General features: G+C 46.7%; 1 protein-coding gene across 1 annotated transcript in view; it reads right to left on the bottom strand.

The window, feature by feature from the left end:
• The window catches only part of SLC30A8 (solute carrier family 30 member 8), a 482505-nt gene that overhangs the window by 85973 nt on the left and 370255 nt on the right, over nt 1-26277 (bottom strand). Inside the window, exons 4-5 of the mRNA XM_086967033.1 lie at nt 8030-8183; nt 7662-7848 (exon numbers count right to left, since the gene is read on the bottom strand). Of these exons, the coding sequence (XP_086823159.1) occupies nt 7662-7848; nt 8030-8183 (341 nt within the window). The remainder of the gene's footprint in view (nt 1-7661; nt 7849-8029; nt 8184-26277) is intronic.

Raw genomic sequence — 26277 nt, 5'->3', positions numbered from 1 at the left:
GGGAGTGAGTGTTTGTTTTGCTCAAACGCTGCGTCCATCATACCCTTTGGTATCTCTTTGTTCGCCATGAGTTGGCAGGCTATGCCCAACGTGGGTCCCTTGCTGACTCTGCCACTGGATTCAAGATAGCCTGGCTGATGTGGGTTATGAACCCTAAACAGGTCACAGGATGCTTGTTTCCGGTCCAGGGAAGACATGGCTTGGCAGTTCGAGCTGGACTGTTCCCATGAGGCACAGGGTCAGACTGATTTGCATATGGCCATGTCTGAACTGGGGTGGTGGAGTGAGCTAAAGAATGACAATGGATTTAAACAAGATCAGTTGACTGGGGGTAAGTGCTTGATTTGCTCAATCGCTCCGTCTATCATCCCCTTTGGTATCGCTTTGTTCGTCCTGAATTGGCAGGGTATGCCCAGACGTGGGTCCCTTGCTCACTCTGCCACTTGATTTAGGATAGCCTGGCTTATGAGGGTTATGAACCCGAAACTGGCCCTAGGATGCTTGTTTCCGGTCCAGGGTAGACATGGGTTGGCAGTTCGGGCTGGACTGTTCCCATGAGGCACAGGGTCAGACTGGTTTGCATATGGCCTTGTCTGAACTGGGGTGGTGGAGTGAGCTAAAGAATGTTGATGGATTAAGCCCAGACGTGGGTCCTGCGCTCACTAAGCCACTGGAGTCAAGCTATCCTGGCTGAAGATGGCTAATAGCCAGAAACTGGTCCTAGGATGTTTGACTCTGGTCCAGGGAAGACATGGCTTGGCAGTTCGGGCTGGACTGTTGACTGATTTGAATATGGTCATGTCTGAACTGGGGTCGCTTGGTGAGAAAAATAACATGGATGAAACCCAGATCTTTGACTGGGGGTGAATGTGTTGCCATTGTGCAACATTCCGTCCATCATCTTGTGTGTTTTGCTGTTCACCCTATGTTGGAAGGGTATGCCCAGACGTGGATCCCATTCTCACTAAGCCACTGGAGTCAAGCTATCGTGGCTGAAGACGGCTGATAGCCAGAAACCCGTCCTAGGATACTTGGTTCCGGTCCAGTGAAGACATGGCTTGGCTGTTCGGGCTGGACTGTTCCCATAAGGCACAGGGTTAAGACTGATTTGCATATGGCCATGTCTGAACTGGGGTGGCTTGGTGGGCAAAATAACGATGTATTATACCCAGATCTGTGACTGGGGATAAATGTTGTGCCATTGTGCAACATTCCGTCCATCATCTTCTGTCTTTTGCTGTTCACCCTATGTGGGAAGGGTATGCCCAGAAGTGGGTCCCGTGCTCACTAAGCCACTGGAGTCAAGCTATCCTGGCTGAAGCCGGCTGAGAGACAGAAACCGGTCCTAAGATGCTTGATTCCGGTCCAGGGAAGACATGGCTTGGCATTCGGGCTGGACTGTTCCCATGAGGCTCAGGGTCAAGACTGATTTGCATATGGGCATGTCTGAACTGGGGTGGTGGAGTGAGCTAAAGAATGATGATGGATTAAACCCAGATCAGTTGACTGGGGGTGAGTGTTTGATTTGCTCAAACGCTGCGTCCATCATCCCCTTTGGTATCTCTTTGTTTGCCCTGAGTTGGCAGGCTATGCCCAACGTGGGTCCCTTGCTCACTCTGCCACTGCATTCCAGATAGCCTGGCTGATGAGGGTTATGAACCCGAAACCGGTCACAGGATGCTTGTTTCCGGTCCAAGGAAGGAATGGATTGGCAGTTTTGGCTGGACTGTTCCAATGAGGCACAGGGTCAGACTGATTTGCATATGGCCGTATCTGAACTGGGGTGGTGAAGTGAGCTGAAGAATAATGATGGATTAAACCCAGATCAGTTGACTGGGCGTGAGTGTTTGATTTGCTCAAATGCTCTGTCCATCATCCCCTTTGGTATCGCTTTGTTCGCCCTGAGTTGGCAGGCTATGCCCAGACGTGGGTCCCTTGCTCACTCTGCCACTGGATTCAAGATAGCCTGGCTGATGAGGGTTATAAATCCCAAACCGGTCACAGGATGCTTGTTTCCAGTCCAGGGAAGAAATGGATTTGCAGTTTGGGCTGGACTGTTCCCATGAGGCACAGGGTCAGACTGGTTTGCATATGGCCATGTCTGAACTGGGGTGGTAGAGTGAGCTAAAGAATGATGATGGATTAAACCCAGATCAGTTGACTGGGGGTGAGTGTTTGAATTGCTCAAACGCTATGTCCATCATCTCCTTTCGTATCTCCTTTTTCACCCTGAGTTGGCAGGCTATGCCCAATGTGGGTCCTTTGCTCACTCTGCCACTGGATTCATGATAGCCTGGCGGATGAGAGTTATGAACCCGAAACCGGTCACAGGATGCTTGTTTCCGGTCCAGGGGAGACATGGCTTGGCAGTTCGGGCTGGACTGTTCCCATGAGGCACAGGGTCAGACAGATTTGCATATGGCCATGTCTGAACTGGGCTGGAGGAGTGAGCTAATGAATGATGATGGATTTAAACAAGATCAGTTGACTGGGGGTGAGTGCTTGATTTGCTCAAACGCTCCGTCTATCATCCCCTTTGGTATCGCTTTGTTCGCCCTGAGTCGGCAGGGTGTGCCCAGTCGTGGGTCCCTTGCTCACTCTGCCACTGGATTCAATATAGCCTGGCTGATGAGGGGTATGCCCAGATGTGGGTTCCTTACTCACTCTGCCACTTGATTTAAGAAAGCCTGGCTGATGAGGGTTATGAACCCGAAACCAGCCCCAGGATGCTTGTTTACGGTCCAGGGAAGACATTGGCTGGCAATTCGGGATGGACTGTTCCCACGAGAAACAGGGTCAGACTGATTTGCATATGGCCGTGTCTGAACTGGGGTGGTGGACTGAGCTAAAGAATGATGATGGATTAAACCCAGAACTGTTGACTGGGGGTGAGTGTTTGATGTTCTCAAATGCTCTGTCCAGCATCCCCTTTCGTATCGCTTTGTTCACCCTGTGTTGGCAGGCTATGCCCAGACACGGGTCCCTTGCTCACTCTGCCACTCGATTCAAGATAGCCTGGCTTATGAGGGTTATGAACCCGAAACCCGTCCCTGGAGGCTTGTTTCCGGTCCAGCGAAGACATGGCTTGGCAGTTCTGGCTAGACTGTTCCCATGAGGCACAGGGTCAGACGGATTTGCATATGGCCATGTCTGAACTGGCGTTGTGGAGTGAGCTAAAGAATGATGATGGATTAAACCCAGATCAGTTGACTGGGGGTGAGTGTTTGATTTGCTCAAACGCTCCCTCCATCCTCCCCTTTGGTATTGCTTTGTTAACCCTGAGTTGGCAGCGTATGCCCATACTTGGGTCCCTTGCTCACTCTGCCACTGGATTCAAGATAGCCTGGCTAATGAGGGTTATGAACTCGAAACCGGTCCCTGGATGCTTGTTTCCGGTCCAGGGAAGACATTGCTTTGCAGTTCGGGCTGGACTGTTCCCATGAGGCACAGGGTCAGACTGATTTACATATGGCCATGTCTGAACTGGGGTGGTGGCGTGAGCTAAAGAATGATGATGGATTAAATCCAGATCAGTTGACTGGGGGTGAGTTTGTGATTTGCTCAAACGCTCCGTCCATCATCCCCTTTGGTATCGTTTTGTTCGCCCTGAGTTGGCAGGGTATGCCCAGACATGGGTCCTTTGCTTACTCTCCCACTGGATTCAAGATAGCCTGGCTGATTAGGGTTATGAACCGGAAACCGGTTCCACGATGCTTGTTTCCGGTCCAGGGAAGACATGGCTTGGCAGTTTGGGCTAGACTGTACCCATGAGGCACAGGGTCAGACTGATTTGCGTATGGCCATGTCTAAACTGGGGTGGCGGAGTGAGCTAAAGAATGATGATGGATTAAACCCAGATCAGTTAACTGGGGGTGAGTGTTTGATTTGCTCAAACGCTCCGTCCATCATCCCCTTTGGTATCGCTTTGTTCGCTCTGAGTTGGCAGGGTATGCCCAGACGTGGGTCCCTTGCTCACTCTGCCACTGGATTCAAGATAGCCTGGCTGATGAGGGTTATGAACCCGAAACCGGTCACAGGATGCTTGTTTCCGGTCCAGGGAAGAAATGACTTGGCAGTTTGGTCTTGACTGTACCCATGAGGCACAGGGTCAGACTGATTTGCATATGGCCATGTCTGGACTGGGGTGGTGGAGTGAGCTAAAGAATGATGATGAATTTAAACAAGATCAGTTGACTGGGGGTGAGTGCTTGATTTGCTCAAACGCTCCGTCTATCATCCCCTTTGGTATCGCTTTGTTCGCCCTGAGTTGGCAGGGTATGCCCAGACATGGGTCCCTTGCTCACTCTGACACTGGAATCAAGATAGACTGGCTGATGAGGGTTTTGAACCCTAAACCGGTCACAGGATGCTTGTTTCCGGTCCAGGGAAGACTTGGCTTGGCAGTTCGGGCTGGACTGTTCCCATCAGGCACAGGGTCAGACTGATTTGCATATGGCCATGTCTGGACTGGGGTGGTGGAGTGAGCTAAAGAATGATGATGAATTTAAACAAGATCAGTTGACTGGGGTGAGTGCTTGATTTGCTCAAACGCTCCGTCTATCATCCCCTTTGGTATCACTTTGTTCGCCCTGAGTTGGTAGGGTATGCCCAGACGTGGGTCCCTTCGCCACTCTGACACTGGAATCAAGATAGCCTGGCTGATGAGGGTTTTGAACCCTAAACCGGTCCCAGGATGTTTGTTTCCGGTCCAGGGAAGACATGGCTTGGCAGTTCGGGCTTGACTGTTCCCATGAGGCACAGGGTCAGACTGATTTGCATATGGCCATGTCTTAACTGGGGTGGTGGAGTGAGCTAAAGAATGATGATGGATTTAAACAAGATCAGTTCACTGGGGGTGAGTGCTTGATTTGCTCAAATGCTCAGTCTATCATCCCCTTTGGTATCGCTTTGTTCGTCCTGAGTTGGCAGGGTATGCCTAACGTGGGTCCCTTGCTCACTCTGCCACTTGATTTAAGATAGCCTGGCTGATGAGGGTTATGAACCCGAAACCGGCCCTAGGATGCTTGTTTCCGGTCCAGGGAAGACATGGCTTGGCAGTTCGGGCTGGACTGTTCCCATGAGGCACAGGGTCAGACTGATTTACATATGGCCATGTCTGAACTTGGGTGGTGGCGTGAGCTAAAGAATGATGATGGATTTAAACAAGGTCAGTTGACTGGGGTTGAGGGCTTGATTTGCTCAAACGCTCCGTCTATCATCCCCCTTGGTATCGCTTTGTTTGCCCTGATTTGGCAGGGTATGCCCAGATGTGGGTCCCTTGCTCACTCTGCCACTTGATTTAAGATAGCCTGGCTGATGAGGGTTATGAACCCGAAACCGGCCCTAGGATGCTTGTTTCCTGTCCAGGGTAGACATGGGTTGTCAGTTTGAGCTGGACTGTTCCCATGAGGCACAGGGTCAGACTGATTTGCATATGGCCTTTTCTGAACTGGGGTCGTGGTATGAGCTAAAGAATGATGATGGATTAAGCCCAGACGTGGGTCCCGTGCTCACTAAGCCATTGGAGTCAAGCTATCCTGGCTGAAGACGGCTGATAGCCAGAAACCAGTCCTAGGATACTTGGTTCCGGTCCAGTGAAGAAATGGCTTAGCAGTTTGGGCTGGACTGTTCCCATGAGGCACAGGGTCAAGACTGATTTGCCTATGGCCATGTCTGAACTGGGGTGGCTTGGTGGGCAAAATAACGATGTATTGTACCCAGATCTGTGACTGGGGGTGAACGTTTTGCCATTGTGCAACATTCCGTCCATCATCTTGTGTGTTTTGCTGTTCACCCTATGGGGGAAGGTTATGCCCAGACGTGGGTCCCGTGCTCACTACGCCACTGTAGTCAAGTTATCCTGGCTGAAGATGGCTGATAGCCAGAAACCGGTCCTAGGATGCTTGATTCCGGTCCAGGGAAGACATGGCTTGGCAGTTCGGCTGGACTGTTCCCATGAGGCACAGGGTCAAGACTGATTTGCATATGGCCATGTCTGAACTGGAGTGGCTTGGTGAGCAAAATAACGGTGGATTAAACCCAGATCTGGGACTGGGGTGAATGTTTTGCCATTCTGGAACATTCCCTTCATCATCTTGTGTGTTTTGCTATAAAACATTTGACGGCACCAAGCAAGCAAAGCATGTGAGCCCACCCCTCCATTAAGGAGCTTCCTAGTCTCTTCCATTCAAGCATCTATCCTTTCGTCCTAAAATCCACTATTTCGTCTTTAGTTTCTGTCATCCAATAATTCTTTCAACCATCATTCAGTCTTTCCCTATTCCACCCATCCATCCACTATCATGTATTCATCCATCAACTCTGCCTTGCATCAATCTGTCCACCCATCCACCAGTCCATCCATCCTTCCACCCTGAATCCATTCATCCATCTGCTCATCCATCCATTTTTTCATCCATCCACTCTGCCAGCATCTCTTCATCCATCCCCTTTGCCGTCCATCCATCTACTTTGATATCCATCCATCCATCCACTCTGCCATCCATTCATCAATCATCCATCCAGCCAAACATTCATTCATCCATCCACTCTCCTATCCAGCCTGCCGTTTATCCATCCATTCATCCATCATACATTCATCTACTCTGCTATCCATTCATACATTTATCCATCCACTACTGCCATCCATTCACTTGTCTTCTGTACCCACTTATCCATCCCTTTACTATTTCATCCTTTTACCTCTCCATCCACCTTTTCATCCATCCCTTTAGTCTGCCATTATTTCAGCTGCCCATCCACCTATCCATTCACTCACTGATCCATCCAACCATCCCTTTACTTTGCCATCCTTTCAACTATCCATTCCCCTATCCATTCACTTATCATTTAATCCACTAATCAATCTACCCACTTATTCACCCACTCATCCATGCATCCTTTCACTCTTACTTTCATTCAATATCCTTTCCATCTTTCCCTCTCCTGTTTACCCATCTTTCGTTCCTTCTTGCTACTGCTTACTCTTCTATTGACGCTGTATTCATTTATCGCAGTATTTAGAAGCTGTTGTATGCCGAGTTGCAGACAGGAGGGCCCATAAAGAACCCCACCCTCCCTGAAGCCGCTAAAGTGTGTTCAAGACGCCCTGTGGTGTTATGTTACATTACGTTGTATTGTGTTATGTTATGTTATAGACCCTGCCCCAATCCAACTGATCTGGTCTCTTCTACAATATTGTTGCATTAATGTATACTATTTTATGTTACCGACTCTGCCCAAATTCAACGCATCTGAAAACTGATGTTCTTTTCTCCAGGCCCTCTTGTCTGCCATGTGACTACTTCTGTCCTAGTGATGCCTTCCAGGTTTAGTGGAGTGAGGTGTCTCAGCTCCTTAAAGGTGAAAGGTGAAGACTTCTGTCCAAACAAAGAAACGAGCATGGAGGCAACTCACCCTGTTCCCTCGGCAACCATTATAAGTATTGATATGGCAGATGTTTATGATCAATCTATATATTGCCCCCAGACTATTTTGCACACAGATCTGCTTCAAGGACTGACAGATTGATGATACGTTTGCTCAACTGACTCACCACAAGAACTATCGACAATGCACATGAAACACGCAGAAAATGTCGAAGAAACACAGTTTATGTGAACATTCAATTAAATCGCTGGAAAATAAAAAAAAAAGCTGACCTTGAGGAATATTATGAGTGCACTGATCAGCACACTGACGCTCTGGAAGAGGTCCCCGATGGCGTGTATGAAGGCGGCGCGGACACTGGCGTTGGCCTGAGGCGTGTGATTCGCTTCCAGTCTCTGCTGGTTGCCTTGTGACCCGTGGCTGTGGCCGTGGCTTCCTTGATGCAAAGTGAACCCCAATCTGGACAAGACACGGGCGACAGGACATTATTTCTGCAAAGCTTCTTGAAGTGATTTGTGAAGGGCATATAGCAAATTAAAAAGTGAATTAGATGCATATGTGCACGTGATCGCCAAATGAAAGCAAAGGTAGTTTGAGAAGCGGGGCAGTGGAATCTTGGAACCAAAGCAGGAAGACTTACATAATGTTGGCCACCAATGCACCGACAGCTGTGACAAGCATGATGGTTCCCTCGATGTGATAGGTGGGGCGGACTATCCTCTCACAGGCCAGGTACACCAGCACTCCAGTCACGATCCAGATGGTGATCATTGAAAACAATGCACCAAGGATTTCTGGGAAGGCAGATATTCAATGAAGGTTATTTCCATCTCAGTGACGTCATCCTCCATGTTTTCAAATACAAAAACCCACCAATGGCAATTATTGGAAATATACAGCAATGCGTTTAAGATTGAAACACGTATAATACATCATTCAGTCTGCATTTTCCTTCCATGAAGGTAATAAAAAGTAATCTACAATTGGCTTATAGTTTATGTTTATATTTTATAAATTCTCTACATGTCAGATATTTTATAAATGATTTAAGATGATGACGTTTTTCTAATGTAACTGCTTTTCAAATTAGATACTTGTTAGAAATGGGGGTCTCTAGTTGGCAATGGCCGGCCACTGTCCAAGTAGGGACCCTTCTTCCTAAGTCAGAGTAAGGGGGCAACACCCTTCGATTTTTTATTTTAAAAAAAATATGTTTATTCAAGTAACATCAGAATCATCCAACCCTGTACAGAACGTGACTCTCGCGGACTACATATAGATAGTTATGCAAAGATTAATGATCATAGTGTAATATATAGGGATGGGTTGGCATATCATATCAAATAGACCGTATATAAGAGTGCCTCGACATACAATTGTTGGTGCCGGATATAAATAATCATTGTCGTACATCATGAACCATACCCATTTAGACTGATTCCATTTGGAGCAATCTCAACTAACAGAAACATCTTCCCCCTCCCTCCTCCCCCTCTCACCCTCCTTCCCCCAGGCGTGGCACAGAGATCAAAAGTACTAAGAACCACAATAATCTGAAACAACATCTCTTTCCAGTGGGTAATATGCAACTTTACTTTGGGTAGCAGTGGAACCCTTCAACTAAGTCATGAGCAATGTTAGTCTGACCGGGGGATCCCCACACCCCCATATGCGTGTCCAACAAGTTGTCATCAAGTTTGGCCAGTCTGATCACTAGTAGTGGAGTCCACATCCGAATCTGCCTCCGACGCTCTCAAAAACAGCGTGAGCACCTCCCAAGCCCTTGCAGTTTCCAAAGCCTTTTCACTGTGCGCACGACTAGCTGCTTGAATCCTAGCAGTGTCCTCACACTCTGCCCATCTGAGAAAAACACCCATCCATCTCTTAAAGCTGGGACCTCTTCTAGATTTCCAGTGTGTCGTAATCTCTTGCTTGGCTATTAACAGACCCAAGTCCATAAACTTGCTAGTGATCTTGGTTTTGGAGGTGTGAGGGAACCAGTGAAGTAAACAAGGGCCTGGCGCCAGTTCTACAATCCTCTCAGTGATGTTGCATAACAACTCCATCATCTCCGCCCTAATACACTGTCAGTGTGGGGCAATCCCAAAGCATATGGCGAAGATCCGCCCTCTCCTTGTTACATCATGGGCAGTGTGCTGTGGACACATTAAAATATTTATTAATTTTTGCTGGGGTCAGGTACGCCCTATGGAAAATAAAAAGTGGAACCAGCTGAAAGCAAGCGTTTCTAGTGCATGTAGTGTCGTGCTACCAAAAATGACAGACACACTGTGTGCTTTTAGGAGAGCCTTTATCCTTGCTGCTACTCCTGACCACGTCCCTACTCTAACTGCCCCTTTCCTGTCCCTTGCTCCTCCTCTTCCTTTCCCTCCCCTAACTCCCACCCATTAAGGCTAGACTGCATACATCATTACATCTCCCCCTTTGTTAACAAAAGAAACAAATGACAAAGTCTGACTTGATTATAGTTCTTCAATCAGCCGTATGGGTCGGCGAATAGTTCGTCTGGGCCTCAGAAGCACGTTTCCACTTTCAGGACCAGCTTCTATCTGGTTCTCAGATGTCTGGGCTGCCAAGCTGGGCTCGGGCCTCTCTGCTGTCGGTCGCTCAGTCTCTTGGTTGAGGATATCTTTAACTGTCGGAGCACACCTTTGAAAATGTGAGATGTTCCGTGTGATTCTCTTATTCTCTGACTCATCTGTTATCATGGTACCCTTTTGCCGTGTCACCATCAAAGGTTCAGCTCGGAATTTACAGTCTGTTTTCTTCCGTTGTTCCTGCTTGACCAATACCCAGTCTCCTTCATAGAGGGATGGAGATCTTGCTCTCCGCTGCTCGTCAGTGTAGGATTTCATCTTGCACTTGCGTTCACGGTCGGCAACCGATACTTCCTGGTGCACATCTTTTAGTGATACCGGCCCTAAGGCACCTTCCCATGTGGGTATCCGTGTCCTGATCGGTCGTCCCAACATGAGTGTGGCAGGATATTTCCCGGTAGTGGCATGGGGTGTTGTCCGATAGGCTCTTAGAACCTCCTTTAGAGCAGCTTGGAAATCTTTTTTGTCAAGAGTGGCTTGCTGGAATGTCTTTTTTAAAGTAGCCATGAACCTCTCCACCATTCCATTGGCTTGAGGCCATAAGGGAGTAATTTTGCGATGCCTGAAGTTGAGGTGTTTTGGAAATTCTCCAAAGTCATGTCCATTGAATGGCGGTCCATTATCAGTCTTGACTTCTTTCGGGACACCCCACGCGGCGAAGACTTCATCCAGCACAGCAATGGTGCTAGTGGCATTTGTGGATGGCACGAACTGTGCTATGGGAAATCTAGAGTACTCATCCATTATCACGAGGACGTATTTCCCTGACTGAAGGGGTCCATAAAAGTCCAGGGCAAGTTCTTGCCATACACCACTGGGCAGCTTGGACATTTGAAGAGGAGCTGGAGGATCTCCTTGACTCACAAGTTGGCACTGAGGACAATCTTTCAACGTGAGTTCGACCATCTGATCTAGTAGCGGGAGCCATACTCTCTCTCTGAGCGCCCTTTTGGTAGCTACCACTCCACGATGACCCTCATGCGCCAGATTGATGACGCCCTGACGTAGACGCATGGGAATGACAATCCGTTGGTCCCTCAGTAGGAGCCCCTCTGAGGTGGCTGACAATTCCTCGCTCAAATGTCTAAACGCCTGCATTTCTTGTTTGGTGTGGGGATCGTCCCCGTCGTCTTTGTCAACGTGGCGCCACCGGTTGTTCTGCAGTCGGCGCATTACCTTTTGGAGGACATCGTCTTGAGCCATGGCTTCACATATGGCTTCAAGGGGAACCGCCGGTGGTCTGGCTTGGTCCACTACAAAATTAATGTACTCCTCGGCCAGGGATGGAATGGACGCCTGCGACGCTTGAGGGTGCCTTGACATGTAGTCAGCTGGATTGGCCGACTTTCCTGGTTTGTGCACTATCTTGTAAGTGTACTCCTGCAGACGCAAACCCCAGCGCTCGATTCGAGGTGGCATTTTGGCTCTTGGGTTTCCGAAGATGGTAACCAACGCTTGGTGGTCGGTCACTAGCGTAAAATGCTTGCCATATATGAAGATATGAAAGTGTTCCCACGCCCACACAACAGCAAGACTTTCCTTCTCCGTTTGAGAATAGGACTTTTCAGTGTCTGTCAAGCTTCTGCTGGCATAAGCCACGATATGTCTTTGATCTGTGTCACAGTCAAACTAGGCTAGTATGGCGCCTAACCCCACTGGGCTGGCATCCACTGTGATTTCAGTGTTTCTCTTGGGGCTGAAATATATTAGATTGTCAGAGGACTCAACAGCCCGTTTGATTTCTTGAAATTCCCACTCACATTGAGGAGTCCAGATGAATGGTTGCCCTTGTTTAGTAAGAGCACGTAGCGGATGGCTGATGGTGGCGTAGCCTTTAATATACCTGGCGCAGTAGCTCGCCATGCCCAAGAAAGATCTGATATCACTCACATCTTGGGGACTCTTGGTGTCGTTTAGGGCCATCACCTTCTCGGGATCAGGTTTCATCCCGGCTCCGGAAAAACACGTGTCCAAAGAATTGGAGAGTGGATTGGTGGAACTCACACTTTTTCTTGTTGAGGGTAGGGTTAGGTTCCAGGAGAGCGTGGCACACAACGATCTAGTGCTTTGTCATGTTCTTGGATATTCGCGCCATACACTAAAATGTCATCACTGTAATTCAGCGCATTTGGTATGTGATGTATGGTCTGACGGATGGCTTCTTGGAAAATCTCCGCTGCAGATGAAATTCCAAAGCTGAGACGCTTGTACCGGAATAGCTCCAGATGAGCGGCGAATGTTGTTATATAGCGTGACTTCTCATGCAGTTCTATCTGGTGATAACCTTTGTTCAGGTCTAGTTTGGAGAAGACCCGTGCGCCATTAAGAGATGAGATCATGTCACTTAAGTGAGGACCTGGATGACGCTCTCTTTCTATCGCTGTGTTTAGAAGCTTCATGTCCACACACAGGGGCACCTTGCCTGGAGTGCCCTTCTTTGGCACGATCACCACTGGTGAGACCCACAGGGTGGGGCCCTCTGTCCGCTCAATAATGTCTGTTCGTAATAGTTCTTGAATTTCATCTTCCACAGCTTGTTGAAGATGGAAGGGTACTCGCCTGTGGTGTTGTGCTACAGGTCGTACTTGTTCATTGATATGTAGCCGAATCTGACACCTGGTCATTTTTCCAAGTCCGGAGAATAGTTTAGGGAACTTGTGTATGATATCGGGATCATCACTCACCCGATATAGAATGTCAACCAGCCGAAGACGCTCAACTGTGGGGAGGCTGAGGAGGCAGTCAGCTTCCGGGCCATCGATGACATGTATGTGAGCCGGCACAGATATTGTTTTGTGCTGGAGCGTGGTTGCAAATTTTCCCAGGCATGGAAGAGGTTTCTTCGACATCCATGTGTATACTCTGACATGTGCCGGGCTCAGAGTGGGTGGCGGCCGCCTTTTATTGTACTCTGTTACTGGGATGCAGTTCAAGGATGCTCCACTATCTAGTACAAACTTGGTTGCATGTGTTCCCACACATATGTCCAGTCTGGGGTACTTCTTCAGTTGGTCTGGATCAGCGACCATACTGGCATATTCATCAGTGTACAGCGATGCTGGAGATGCTGACCTGGATTCTCTGGACAGAGATCTTCTCATCCATTGCGACCTGCGAGACTCTCTGCTTGAATGTGAGGACACAGAGGATGACTCCGGTCAATCTTGCACCGCCTTGGCGTGATGCCGCTTCGTGACTGGGCAAGAGGATTTCGCGGACTCTTTCGTCCTGTCCTTACGATACTCCCCACACACGATTTCAAAATGCTTTTCTCTTCCACACTTACGGCACTGCTGCCCGAGCGCCGGGCACGCATCTGTGTGTGGAAAATCATATCCGCACCGGTAGCACCTCAGGGGCCGGTCTCGTTTCTTGTCTCCGTGGCCAGACTCATGGTGTCTGCGCACAGTATAGCGTTGGCGGGACGCAGGTCTGGATGTCCGCCGCCGATCTCGGGAGTATTTGCGAGTGGTACTACTTTGGAGACTGTAGGCTTGTTCCCACCTCTCGACACGTCCTGCCTCCATTTTCTTGGCGTGCTCCTCTGCTTGATCATATACCCTGATCATCTCTTCAATTTCGTCTAGGTTGTGACTCTTCCGTAAGAGTCGCCTTCTGAGAGTCTCTGATTGACACCCTTCAATGATTCGCAACCGAATAGCATCTTCCGTAGAAAAATTGTCAAATTCACAGTAGCGAGACAGTCTTCGAAGTCTTGTTATAAATGTACTCATTAGTTCTTCCTTCTCTTGACAAGCTAGGTTAAAGGTGTACCTTTCATAATCTACGCTTCTCTTGTGTAGGAATTTTTTATTTAATGCATCTCGCACCTTAGAATATGATCATGTTTCCGCAGTCGGCATTTCCTTAATCAATTTACCAACTTCTTTTCCAACCAAATTGCGCAGCGCAATTAATTTTTCATCTTTGTCAGTGACTTTGGATCCCTTCATAAAATCTTCAAAGTCCACCTGATGCCCATGCCACCTCCAGCTACCAGAGCCAAAGGTTCTGGGGCGCGCAAATATGAGACACCCGCCGCATTTGACGTGGGCGCTGCTGGACCGGCGACATTTCGCTGTGGAGACGTCATTGTTACTTAGTTTTCTGCGTATTTGTCTTTGCTCGTGCTTGTTTCTGTGTTCCTTTCTTGTGTTTGCATGTGCTTGTTGTCTTTCTTATCCTGCTTCCTGCATTGGGTCGTGTTTGTTTCCTCTTGTTAGTGTATTTACTTGTGCTTGATGCCCAATGTCAGCTTGCCTGACTTCAAAATGGCCGCCCTTTGTATTTGATAGGGACTGGAGCTCACTGCCTGACTTCAAAATGGCCGCCGCGCTGGAAATCTCGTTCCCCGCGAGATCTTGGGCTCATTCAATCCTGGTTCGTTTCTAGTCAACCGGCACTCACCGGCAGCCGGCTCCCGCAGCAGGCAGCACCTTCACACGCTCCTCAGGGCACCAGGTGAGATCAGGGTGGGCTCCCGATCCTCTTTCTTCGCCGCACTCGACTTCCTGCATTCGGGGTGGGCACCCGATCATGAACGCTCGACAGCGTCTCCTAAGGCGGGACATTCCAGCGCTCAACAGCGCTTACCGGTCTGGGCTCCACGCGACTAGCTGGTCGTAGAGCGGCGGGCATTTACCGCTGCCCGTTTAACTCTCGGCGGCGGTCTCCTCGAGGCACACGTGTCGCGACGGCGACTTTTCTTTGTGTGCTGGACGTGGTCACTCGTCTTCAGTGGTTCAGGGGTCACAGACTGCAGGTTCCCACCCTCGTCGCTAGCTGTAGCGTTGTGCTACCAAAAATGACAGACACACTGTGTGCTTTTAGGAGAGCCTTTATTCTTGCTGCTACTCCTGACCACGTCCCTACTCTAACTGCCCCTTTCCTGTCCCTTGCTCCTCCTCTTCCTTTCCCTCCCCTAACTCCACCCACAAAGACTAGACTGCATACATCATTACATCGCATTTCCAAGGCCGTTCCAGCAATGCAGACCACTCCTTCTCAGGCATCTCCTTGCCCAAATCCTCCTCCTACTTCTGCTGCAGGTCCGCTAATGGGCCGAGCCTCTCTTGCGTCATTCGCCTATATAAGCATGTGACTGCTTTGATAGTACCTGACGCCAGAACCACGTATTGGCAAACCATGGAAGTCTGCGGCTCAGAAAGACCCTGACTACACCCTTTGATAACCCCAACTCAACCCTGTGGTAACGTAGCTAGGCTTATCTCAGAGGCAGTGTGTGAAGTATTTATGACCATACACAGTAACACAGTGAAGAACACTACAAAGGGACACCACACAAGTAGTTATGAAAAAATAAGTATCTTTATATATAGACTTATAACCAATAACAGTAAAAATCCACAATACTGTAACATGGGATTATTCTTGAAATCCTGCAAAAGTAGTTCAAGGTGCGCAAAAAGGGGTTCAGTTCAAAGCAGTGATCTCTGCGACCCTCTTACTTACAAAGTACCTGGATCCGGGAGCACTACAAACAAAATGTAGCAATGAAGCTGTAGCGATGATTTTTGGCACGTGAGGCCGGTGATGCGATGAATCCTTGCCGCGAGGGAGGAGACGATGCACCGAGCTGCTGAGGCGTGCGGAAACGAGGTGACAGACTTCTTCACGCTAGGCCGTTGATGCAAGGACTCCTTGCCGCGAGGGAGGAGACAAGGCGATGATCCTGTTGCTTATGCGAGTAGGCTGTGATGCGAAGTACGGGCTCTCCACTCTAGAGTGGCAATCCGGGTGCGATGCAGTGACAAGGGCGGCCGCGATGCGTCCGTGTTGCGATGCTGTGATGCGCCGATCACTGGGATGCAACGCGCTTGATGCAATGGAACTGATGTCGCATGCACTCAGCAGCAGCAGCGCGACGGTTCATGGTGGCGCTCTCAGCTGCGGCGGCCCGCAAACGTGCGTTAGCGATGATCTCGGCACTCTCTTCTCTGTAGTAGAACTAACAGGAGCTTCACCTGCAGATAGAAATCCTCACTGGGAGGAATTAGGAGGCTGGTGGTGGAGTCAGATGTCCCTGTGACTCCAGCAGGAGGCTAGCTCTCTTCTAGCCCTTGGGTGATTGCTTTAGCAAAAATAAAAGTTCTCTCAAAGTCCTTTTCACTCTTCTTCCAAGTCTAGGGGAAATTACTGCAGGCCAATCCAAGAAATAGCACACAAGCACAAGGACAGTCCTCTCCTGCAGAATCCTTCAGTGACACGGACAGAGGTTTGTCTTGACATCCAGGAGCAATACAAAAATCAGGGGTTTGGGCACAGATATTTATACCCCAAAAGTCTTTGTTCTAAAAAGTCACTAGTCACTGAACCCAGACAAAACCAGTTCTGCTCAGGCCTGGAGCACCAGGCTGCATCCTTCCTTTCAGAAAGGGGGGGTCTGCCATCAGACGCACAGTAGGAGGTGGAGCCAGCATTCACCTTGCTAGGCACAGCCCTATTCAGGTCAAGGAGCTACACCTCCCTAATGCTCAATGCAGATCTCTCTATTCAACCCAGGTCTGACTCAGCCTCCCTTGTCCCTCTAAACCCAGACAGCCAATAGACATAACAGCAGAGCACACTGGAAGGCTTAGGCAAGAAAATATCTACTTTCTTTTGGTGGTATTTTCAAACACAGAATATAAAAAACCAACTTCTCTAAAATATGTATTTTATCATTCTGAGTTCAGGCATACTAAACTCGAACTTCTACCGTGTTCCCTGGAGAACAGGTAGCCTTGCAGTAGTGAAAAACAAAATGGGGGATAATTCACTACCAGGACATGTTACACATATCAAGCCATGTCCTACCTTACACACACAATGCACCCTACCATTGGGGTGACTGATATGAGGCCAAGGGAAGGTTGAGGGGTGGGTAAGTGTGGGCACTTTACAGCCAAGATGGCAGTTGTGGACTGCACACAGACACTGCAGTGGCAGGTCTGAGGTACACTTTACAAGCTGCTTCTGTGGGTGACGCACACCAGCGCATCAGGCCCACCAGCAGCATTTGGGTTACCAGCCCTGGGCACACACAGGCCACACTACTAGGGACTAACAGGTAAACCAAATAAGCCAATCAGGGATATACCAATTCACAGTCATAGTTACACAGAGAGCATTCACGCTCTGGCACTGAATGGCAGTGGCATAGTGGCCAGAGCATCTAATACCAGCAAAAACAAAGGAAACCACAGCAGAAAAGGGAAGGGAGATCCACGTCAATGGTGCCGGGTCTAACAATACTGATTTAAGTTTATTTGATCATTTAATGGCAACATCAGACTACTTGTTACAATGACCTACAAATATACAAGAAAATAAATTGATGGTGTCCAACTCAAACAGTTACCCGGATAACTCAATTTGTGGGCGTCCTTTAGAGTTTGGTGAAAAAGTCAGAAACACGTTTTTCTCAGTGCTAAATTACAACTTACCCATCACTCTCCGAGGGCGAAAGGATTTATAGTAGGCGTTTGAAAGCTAATTAAAATAATGATTTAAAGAGGAAACAAAAGAATAAGATGTTTTCCGTGTTGAGTGAGAAACTGGACCATAAACCTAAAACAAGCATCTGGTGTCTCAGTCTTAAAATAAAAGACTTAATAAACTGAGACCCGTCTAGACAACGCCTTTGATTGGCACTGGTCGGGAATTGGACTGAAGATTTGTTTTGGGAGTGGAAACATGTTTTTCGTTCAGAGTATGGTAACTGTATTGTAAGTTGAATATATGAATTAACCAGGTGAAATTTTATGTAGACGTCTAGGTGGGAAGAACGAGCCAATGTGCCTTGGTGAATAGTTCTGAATGTGAAATATGTTACTGATAAGAGAGGAGTAAGATCCAATTCTGATTCACAGGCTCAGTCTAGAAAATTCAGATGTGCAAGCGTTAAGTTGCCCACACTCTCAGAAACATGTGGAGATCAGTTTGATTCTCAAATTTAACACAAGAAAATAAAAACTGAACAATTATAAATTAAAATGGGCCTGTGAGAACATATAATATTATGTTACATATTATTTAAACCATGTGTGTTTTCAGTGCCCTGATAACTGATGTCCTAAACTAAGCACCCACCTTGGTGAGAGGCATCATTAAAAAAATGGTTTGTTTGTACCCCAATGATCATTTTCCGGAATATCACTGAAAGTTCACTCTTTGCTGAGGGATGAAGGGAGGAAACTGTCCCATCATCTTTTGATGATGCATTCTGTGTACTGCTGTGTCGTTGTCTTATGGAACAAACAAAATGGCATCCAGTCTCTGTGATGCACATGCTGTGGTGGTTTCCCTCTGGTTTATGGGGTCAATAGGTGTCCCTGTCCTACATGCAAAACTCCTCCTACTGTTTGTCCCTTCTCTAATTGCATTCTGCCTCCTGTTCCCGGCTCTAGCCCAGACTTGCCACTTTGTTCTTTCCGTTTTTATCTAAATTTTTGTGTGAATGCAATCGAGGGGGTGCAGTTTGAGGTGTGTTCAAACGGTTACAATTAAAAGTCCAGTGTAACTGCAGTTCCAGCTGTTCCTCTAGTTTATGTTGAGTTACCTACTTTACAAATGTAAAATGTGTAACTTGTCAAAGCGTTCATGCGAATAAACATATATATTTAAGAATGCATGGATTAAATGATATAAATATGCAAAAATACTGTATCGCTGTGTTTTTTAATGTAAAAGAGGGTAAAAGTAGTGCGTAATTTGTTAAACGTAAATAAATGTGCTATTGCCCCAAATTTCTCTAACCCCTTCGCTGCTAGGCCTCTCCTATGTGCGAAGCCTATTTTTGGCTTTTTGGGGTAGTTCACGCTTAGGCCCCTGTAACATTTTGACCATATAAGGAATCCACGCCAAATTTGCGTCCTTCTCTCCCAACATCATGGGGATTCTAAAGGTGCCCAGGGTTTGTGGATTACCCTGGAAGGGACCCAGAAATTAGCCAAAATACAGTAAAATGTAGTTTTTGGGGGGGGGGGGGGTAAAAATGGGAAAAAGTGCTGCAAATGAAAGCTTAAATTTTTCCCCTGCAAATGGTATCAACAAAGGATTTGTGAGGCTGACATCACCATTTTCCCAGCTTTGAGGATCTGAGAGACTTTTGTCAGAAAACCAATTTTTTTACACAGTTTTGGAATTTTACTGTGATATATCGTATTTTTGCAATTTTTTGTGCTTTCAACCTTCTTCCAGTTAATGGTAGAAATGGGTATGAAAGCGATAATGGATCCTCGAGCTATATATTTTAGAAAAGTGGACAAAATTCTGAATTCAGCAAGGGGTCATTTGTGTAGATCCGTCAAGTTTTCTTTATAGAAACTAACAGTTGAATATAGGAAAAATTGAAAATGACTTAAAAAAAACAGCCCTGTGTGCCAACGTTTTCGCCTGTAACTTCTTATATTTATGACAGATTATTGAAAGCAATATACCATTATATCCGCTGGACCTTTCTGGTTGTGGGGATATATAGGACTTGTAGATTCACCAAGAACCGGACGAACTCAAAGCCAATGCCTGAGCAGCGTCTTGCAATGGTTTTTTATTATGTTCCGGGTATATAGCAATTAATTTGAGAAAATATATACAGTGAAAAATCGGGATACAAGACACCTATGTATTTCTGAAATTGGAACAAAATATAGAGTTTAGAAATCAGTAGCTATTTGCACATTTCCAAAATTCTGAGTACCCATACTAGCATGAGAATTATAGGACATTTTTCAAAGTGACTTCTTTTTTACACATTGACTTTCATTTGGAAGGCAGAATTACATCAAAAGTCAATAGGTAATAACAGTTGCTCTACAACTCTGTGTACCCTAAGTCTCCCGATAAAAATGGTACCTCACTTGTGTGGGTAGGCCTAGGACCCGCGACAGGAAATATCTCAAAACGCGATGTGGACACACTTTATTTTTACAGTGAAAACTGACCTTTTTTTTGCAAAGTGCCTAGCTGTAGATTTTGAACCCTAGCTCGGCCGGCATCTAGGGATACCTAGCAAACCTATACATTTTTTAAAACTAGACAACCAGGGGAATCCAGGATGGGGTGACTTGACTGGCACTCACCAGGTTATGTTACCCAGAATTCCTTGCAAACTTCAAACTTTGTTAAAAAAAACACATTTTCCTCAGATTTCTGTGTTGGAAAGTTTTGGAACCTGCATGGGTCCATAAAAGTCCAACCACCCTGCATTTCCCAAAGTCTTCCAAGATAAATGGTACCTCACTTCTGTGGGTAGGCTTAGTGCCCGCGACAGGAAACAGCCCAAAATGCAACATAGACACACCACATTTTCACACTGAAAAATGACCCTCTTTTTACAACGTGCCTAGCTGTAGATTTTGAACCCTAGCTCTGCCAGCACCTATGGAAACCTAGCAAACCTATACATTTTTGAAAACTAGACACCCCAAGAAAACTAGGATGGGGTGACTTGTCTGGCTCTCACCAGGTTCTATTACCCAGAATCCCTTGCAAACCTCAAACTTTGATTAAAAAAACACATTTTCCTCAAATTTCTGTGGTGGAAAGGTCTGTCACTATATGGCCGCCAAACCCTGGCTTGGCGGCCATTTAGGGAAACCTACCAAACCCATACATTTCTGAAAACTAGAAACCTGGGGGAGTTCAGAGAGGTATGGCTTGCATGAATCCCCCAACATTTCCCTACCCAGAATTCCCTACAAACCTCAGATTTTGATGAAAAAATCTAATTTTTCTCAAATTTCTGTGTGTGAAAGTTGTAGGACCACCAGGCTGACACAAATTTACTACCACCCAGCGTTTCCCTAGGTCTCCCGATAACAATGGCACCTCACTCGCATGGGTGGGTCAAGTACCCGCCACATGCAAGGGCCCAAAATGTTTTGAGGAGACTTCAAAATGACCTATCACAAGACAACCTGGTTTTGCAAGAGTGGTCACCTGGGTTTTTGGCCCCGGGCTCGGCTCCCATCTTGGAAAACCTACCAAACCCACACATTTCTGAAAACTAGACACCCGGGGGAGTCCAGCGAGCTATGGCTTGCGTGGGTTCCCCAACGTTCCTACCCAGAATCCCCTGCAAACCTCAAATGTAGCTGAAAAGTTTTTTTCTCAAATTTCTGTGTGGGAAAGTTCTGGAATCTGCGTGGATCCACAAATTTCCTACCACCCAGCTTCCCCCAGGTCTCCCGATAAAAATGGTACCTCACTTGTGTGGCTGGGTCAATTCAATTCAATTCAAATAAACGTTATTCGGTTTTCGTATGTAAAACCATAAAAGTTACACAGATACGAGGACATAAAAACAGTTAAAAAATTGATACATTGTTTTAAAAATTATTCTGTACCGTAGTAAATCAACTGAATTATTAGAAAAACATGCCAAGGTAAACCGACTTTACACATCCATACAGGTCCTAGATTTCACAGAAGCTTTTAAAAACCCTACTATAAAAAAGATACAGTCTTCTTTCAATTGTTGAAGATACAGGAGGGCCGGACGTGCCTGTCTAAAATTAATTTGTTTTAAAAAATAGGAACCAGAAAATGCTTATGGGGAAATTCTTATAATTTGCATAAAAACCAAAAGTGCAGCAAATCCTGACTGACCTTCGCAGACGCAGGGAGCTAGCACTTGACCTCTACTAAATCACTTAGGTCTGACTAACAAGAGGTGGAATAGGTTCATCCGGAACCTAGATAGCAGGAACTTCTTATGAGTTGACAGGGACCCCATAAGATAGGATTCCGTCATCGGGGTTGTTTTAAGCATTAAATACATCTGAACACTAGGTTTTAGCCCCTCCTCGGCTTCCCTGTCCGCGTTCCTTAAAGTCAGAAAGGCAAGCGTGCTAAATTTCACATCCTTCTTGACGATAGCGTCAGGGTTGGCGAATAGATCACCCTGCCCTATCCCTATGCCCTATCCCTTCAAAACTTCTTTTGATATACATAAGCCAGGGAATAAGGGCTGAGTTATCAAGAGAAATACACTATCTAAGCATTAGGTGATTGAGAGTTAAACCTTTATTCAGCCAGCACTTTAGCCAAAAGATCAGGGGTCGCAGAGCAATACCATCACTTAGGTAGGGGACCCCCAGTTCCTCATGGACCGCTAAATTAGGGGTTCCACGCAGAACACATAGTAAGCGTTTCAAGAAGTCATTCTCCACTACCTGAAGGGAAGCTACGGCAGTGTATCCCCAGATTTCACTACCATAGGTGGCTATGGCCAGGCTTTTAGCTTGATAAGCTTGCAACATAGATCCGGTGGGTTTCTTCGCTATTTTAGAGGCAAAATAAAAAATTGCAGTGTTTACCCGAGCCAGATCCCCTTTTTTCCTTAAAATTAGGGGACCCCATTTAAGTTGGTCGTCAAATAGAACCCCTAAATAGGAAAATACATTCATACGGGGGATCTTGGTGGGCCAACACTAAAGTAAAAGCTCTTTTTCGATTGTTGCCCCACTTCCATGACGTAGGCCTTGGAATTATCAACTGCCATGTCCTGGTCAGACATGAATCTGGATAATGTGGTTAAAAGGGATTGCAAACCCATTTCGGTCCTGGATTTGAGGACAGCGTTGTCCGCATAAAGCAGGACAGGGATGTGACGCCGTCCTACATAGGGGTAATCCCCTCCAGTTGCCCTTAATGCACTATCCAGTTCATTTATATAAAATCTAAATAAAAAGGCGCTAGTATGCATCCTTGCCGGACTCCTCTCTTAATCTCAAAGTCCCTGGAGACCTGCAAGTCCTGTGAAAACTTGACATTAGCTTTAGTTGATAAGTGCAGGTCCTCGAGAAAATTAACTATACTGTTATCCACCCCCATTGCCCTCATGGACTGCCACAGCTTGTCCCTGCTTACACAGTCAAAGGCAGATGGCAAGTCCATGAAGGCAAGATTGATGGTTCTGAGGCGAGCCACAGTATATTTGCGCAGTATCATAGATAAATTAAGACACTGAGAAACTGTAGAGCATCCCGGCCAGAACCATATTGGACATCCGACATGATTTTATGTTCCTCAGCCCCAGTTGATAACCTCTGTAAAAGAATCCATCCTACTACTTTAACCACCGAGTCAATACGGGAAATCAGTCTGTAACAGTTGGTACTATTTTTATTGCCCTTCTTAAAGACAGGGACTAGTTGAGGATGACCAAGACTGAGGGTAGCCATTCCTTCCCGCTGCATTAAATACTGACTCCAGTGTCGTGGCCCAGAACCGTAGGGTCTGACTTAAAGAAGTCTGGGGGATCCCATCTGTGCCTGGTGCTTTGTTAATGGATAGTCCTGTGATTCCGTCCTGGATCTCACCCCTTTCAAAAGTTATTACATGGTCCATCTTAACCTGGCTTTCTTGGGGGTTAGGCTCAAGTGGGCAATCAAACATGGATTTAAAATGAAGTACCCACTCCTCCTCTGTGATATGTGAGTTTAGCCCCCCCCCCCTTTCTGATCAAAGAGGGGTCGGTTCACAACACTCCAGGACCTCAAACTTTTCCAGAGAGTGCTTGAGTAGATCAGCTCCCTCCAAGCTTCCTCCTTCAAGGCACCCTTCCATTTGGCAAGGGCTCCTTTGCATTCCTTACGACAAACACATACCTCTGATTGAGTTCTTGGTTTGGCTGCCATAGCCTCCCTCAACCTTTTTGCTGCTTTAGAGCAGTGGCAATCAAACCATCCGGGACCCTGTGTGGTATTTTTACTGGCTGGAGCACTTAACATTTTACCCACTTTTTGCGCTATCGGCTCACATGCACCAAGAATCACATTAGGGGGAAAACCCTCAGTTGTACATATTGTAAATTCATGTGCACAGGATATTTTTACTTCATTGTAAAATTTATCTCAGTACACCACTGGTTGTAGCAGACTCAGACTTATCTGTTAATGGGCCCATCATATAAATAATTAGAGGATTATGGTCACTAAACTCACTCTCCCTAATATTAAAGCCATGAAAAGAAGATTGCATCGAAGAGAAAATTAAAATGTAGTCAATAAATGACCCCCTACCGTGCCCTTTAAAAGTGGGCATATAAAACTTAGTATGCGGATCAGTTAAAGACGTCAAAGCCACCATATCCAATTCATTTATCATGTTGTTCAACAGTTCCCCCCGGGCATGATGTTTGAAGTGAAAACCCCACTTACGGGGTCAGCCCAATTCAGAGATACAAGATGTTGTTGGGTTACCACAGGGGTGTATATTGAGATCCCCAGAAACCACAAGATTATGTAGACTGTGACCCAAGAATTCTCTTATAAACTCTCCCAGATTAGTGATGTTACAGTCTTCATGCAGACGCGCCACTGAATTGTAGAAATTAATAATACCCCATATGGTATCCCCCCTTTTGGCGGACAATGTAAGGATTCCACGGTGTGTAGTTAGCATTACCCGGATCTGACAATCGACAGCCACAGAAATGTATACAGCTAGACCACCCTTTGGTCTTCCGCTCACCGAGGGGGTGGCCGGGACAAAGAAAGCCTTATAACCTTCCAGAAATAGATCACAATACACAGACCATGTTTCTTGGAGGCTAATTACCGTAAATTCCTTCACATATTGCACCCACCGTGGATCTTGGAGCTTATTAGCCAACCCTGCAATATTCCAGGATAAATAATTATTAGATCTCAAATCTGGGGGCCTTACCGCTTCCTCTACTAAGATCTGATCAGAAGCATCATGCTCCAGCTCAGGGGGTGGAGCTCCCTTAGTCAATCACAGTCCTCTAAGCCAGTTAGGGCAGCAAATCTGTTGTTTAGTGGTACTAAGCGATCAGTACCAAACTGTCTATCTAGTTCAGAAGGTGAATAGACCATATAAATAGGCTGTTGCCTAGGTGCTAGTCTATTTGGCCACCCACCTCGAAGAGGAATCCTAGGGTCATTTTCCAGCATGTCCTTGTAAGGGACTGGCTTGTAGAAGTAGTCTAGGGGTAAAGCTCTTATAACAGATCCCAATAGGGGGGGAGGGGGAGGCTGATTGCCCTAGATAAAGTACGGCCCGCAGTGTGGGGATGATCAAAATTTACAATAACACAGTCACCTGAGCCCTTTTTGCATGAGCTCCCTCTCCAGCTGACCCTACGTGCCATAAGGATATTTCTGAGCACACAGGCAGCCACGGTGGTATTATGTGTGAACCAGTGAGTTAATTTATTCATCAACTGCCCGTGGTCTTCATTAGCCCCTTTGGGGAGAGAGGGAACATTCCCCCAAACCACTACGTATATGGTGGATTCTGGTGGGAGGTCAATAATTTGGAGACTTGATAGCTGTAAGTCCCTTCCTTGTGGTTTCTTTGCCCTAAGAGGTGCAGATGGCCCAGCTCATAGGAGTCTGAAATGCGATTGCTGGAATGTCTACACTATTGGGCCTAATGCTGTTGGAACTCCACTTATCTAGTACCTCACTGTTTACGGTAGACCTCACAGGTAAGCTTACTCTTACACCTTACACCTTTACTCCCCGAGGCTACATAGTCTTTACTGTTATTAATCTTAACTGACGTTGTAGCCAGCAGATTGCAACTATCCTGCCCCTCTAGTTTTAATAGCCTAGCTTCTACTGAACTCAATTGGGTCCAGTAGGGTGGACATCATAGTTTTGAGCCTGCCACTGAAATCCCCCTCCTGGGAGCTGTCAGCGAGCTGCCCTATCATTATCTGATTCATGAGAGTAGGGGGACCCTCTTTGCAAACGTTTGTGGAAGGGACAGCTAGCATTTTCTTTCCAGATGTGCCCTGAGCAGATTTATTTGATTTTGATGGTCCCTGACTTTTACTTTTTATAGAGGGGGATTCGCTAATATAAGTTGACTTCAGTTTTGCTTTCTGCCCTCTAGTTGTAGCTTTAGATTTAACAGGGCTAGAGTCTTGCTCTATAGATGAACAGGAAACAGAGTCTATCACTGTAACTGGGGCAACAAGTGGGGACTGACCCAGCCGGGATGGAGATACAACCTGACTGGAGAATCAGAAATTGCGGGGGTTAGAGAGGGTCTAACTTGCAAGGGGTGGGGCTCAAGAGATAGTCTGCATTCTGTATGTTTTATTTCATTAATGAGAACGGATTCTGCCCTCCAAATGAAGGCATCTAAAGTTCCAGCCACACTCTTCCCAAGATTTGGCTTCCGCTTGTTCATATTGGCTATTTCTAAACACACTGAACTGTTTACACAAATCCCAGATAAAGTGCTAAAGTGCTAAACCAATTTTAGGGCAAAGTGCCTGGTGCAATATACAAAG

The sequence above is a fragment of the Lissotriton vulgaris genome, chromosome 4_1 (assembly GCF_964263255.1).
Source record: "Lissotriton vulgaris chromosome 4_1, aLisVul1.2, whole genome shotgun sequence".
NCBI classification, from domain to species: Eukaryota; Metazoa; Chordata; class Amphibia; order Caudata; family Salamandridae; genus Lissotriton; species Lissotriton vulgaris.
Note: the sequence above shows the minus strand (reverse complement) of the source record. Positions and strands in the feature narration are given on the sequence as shown.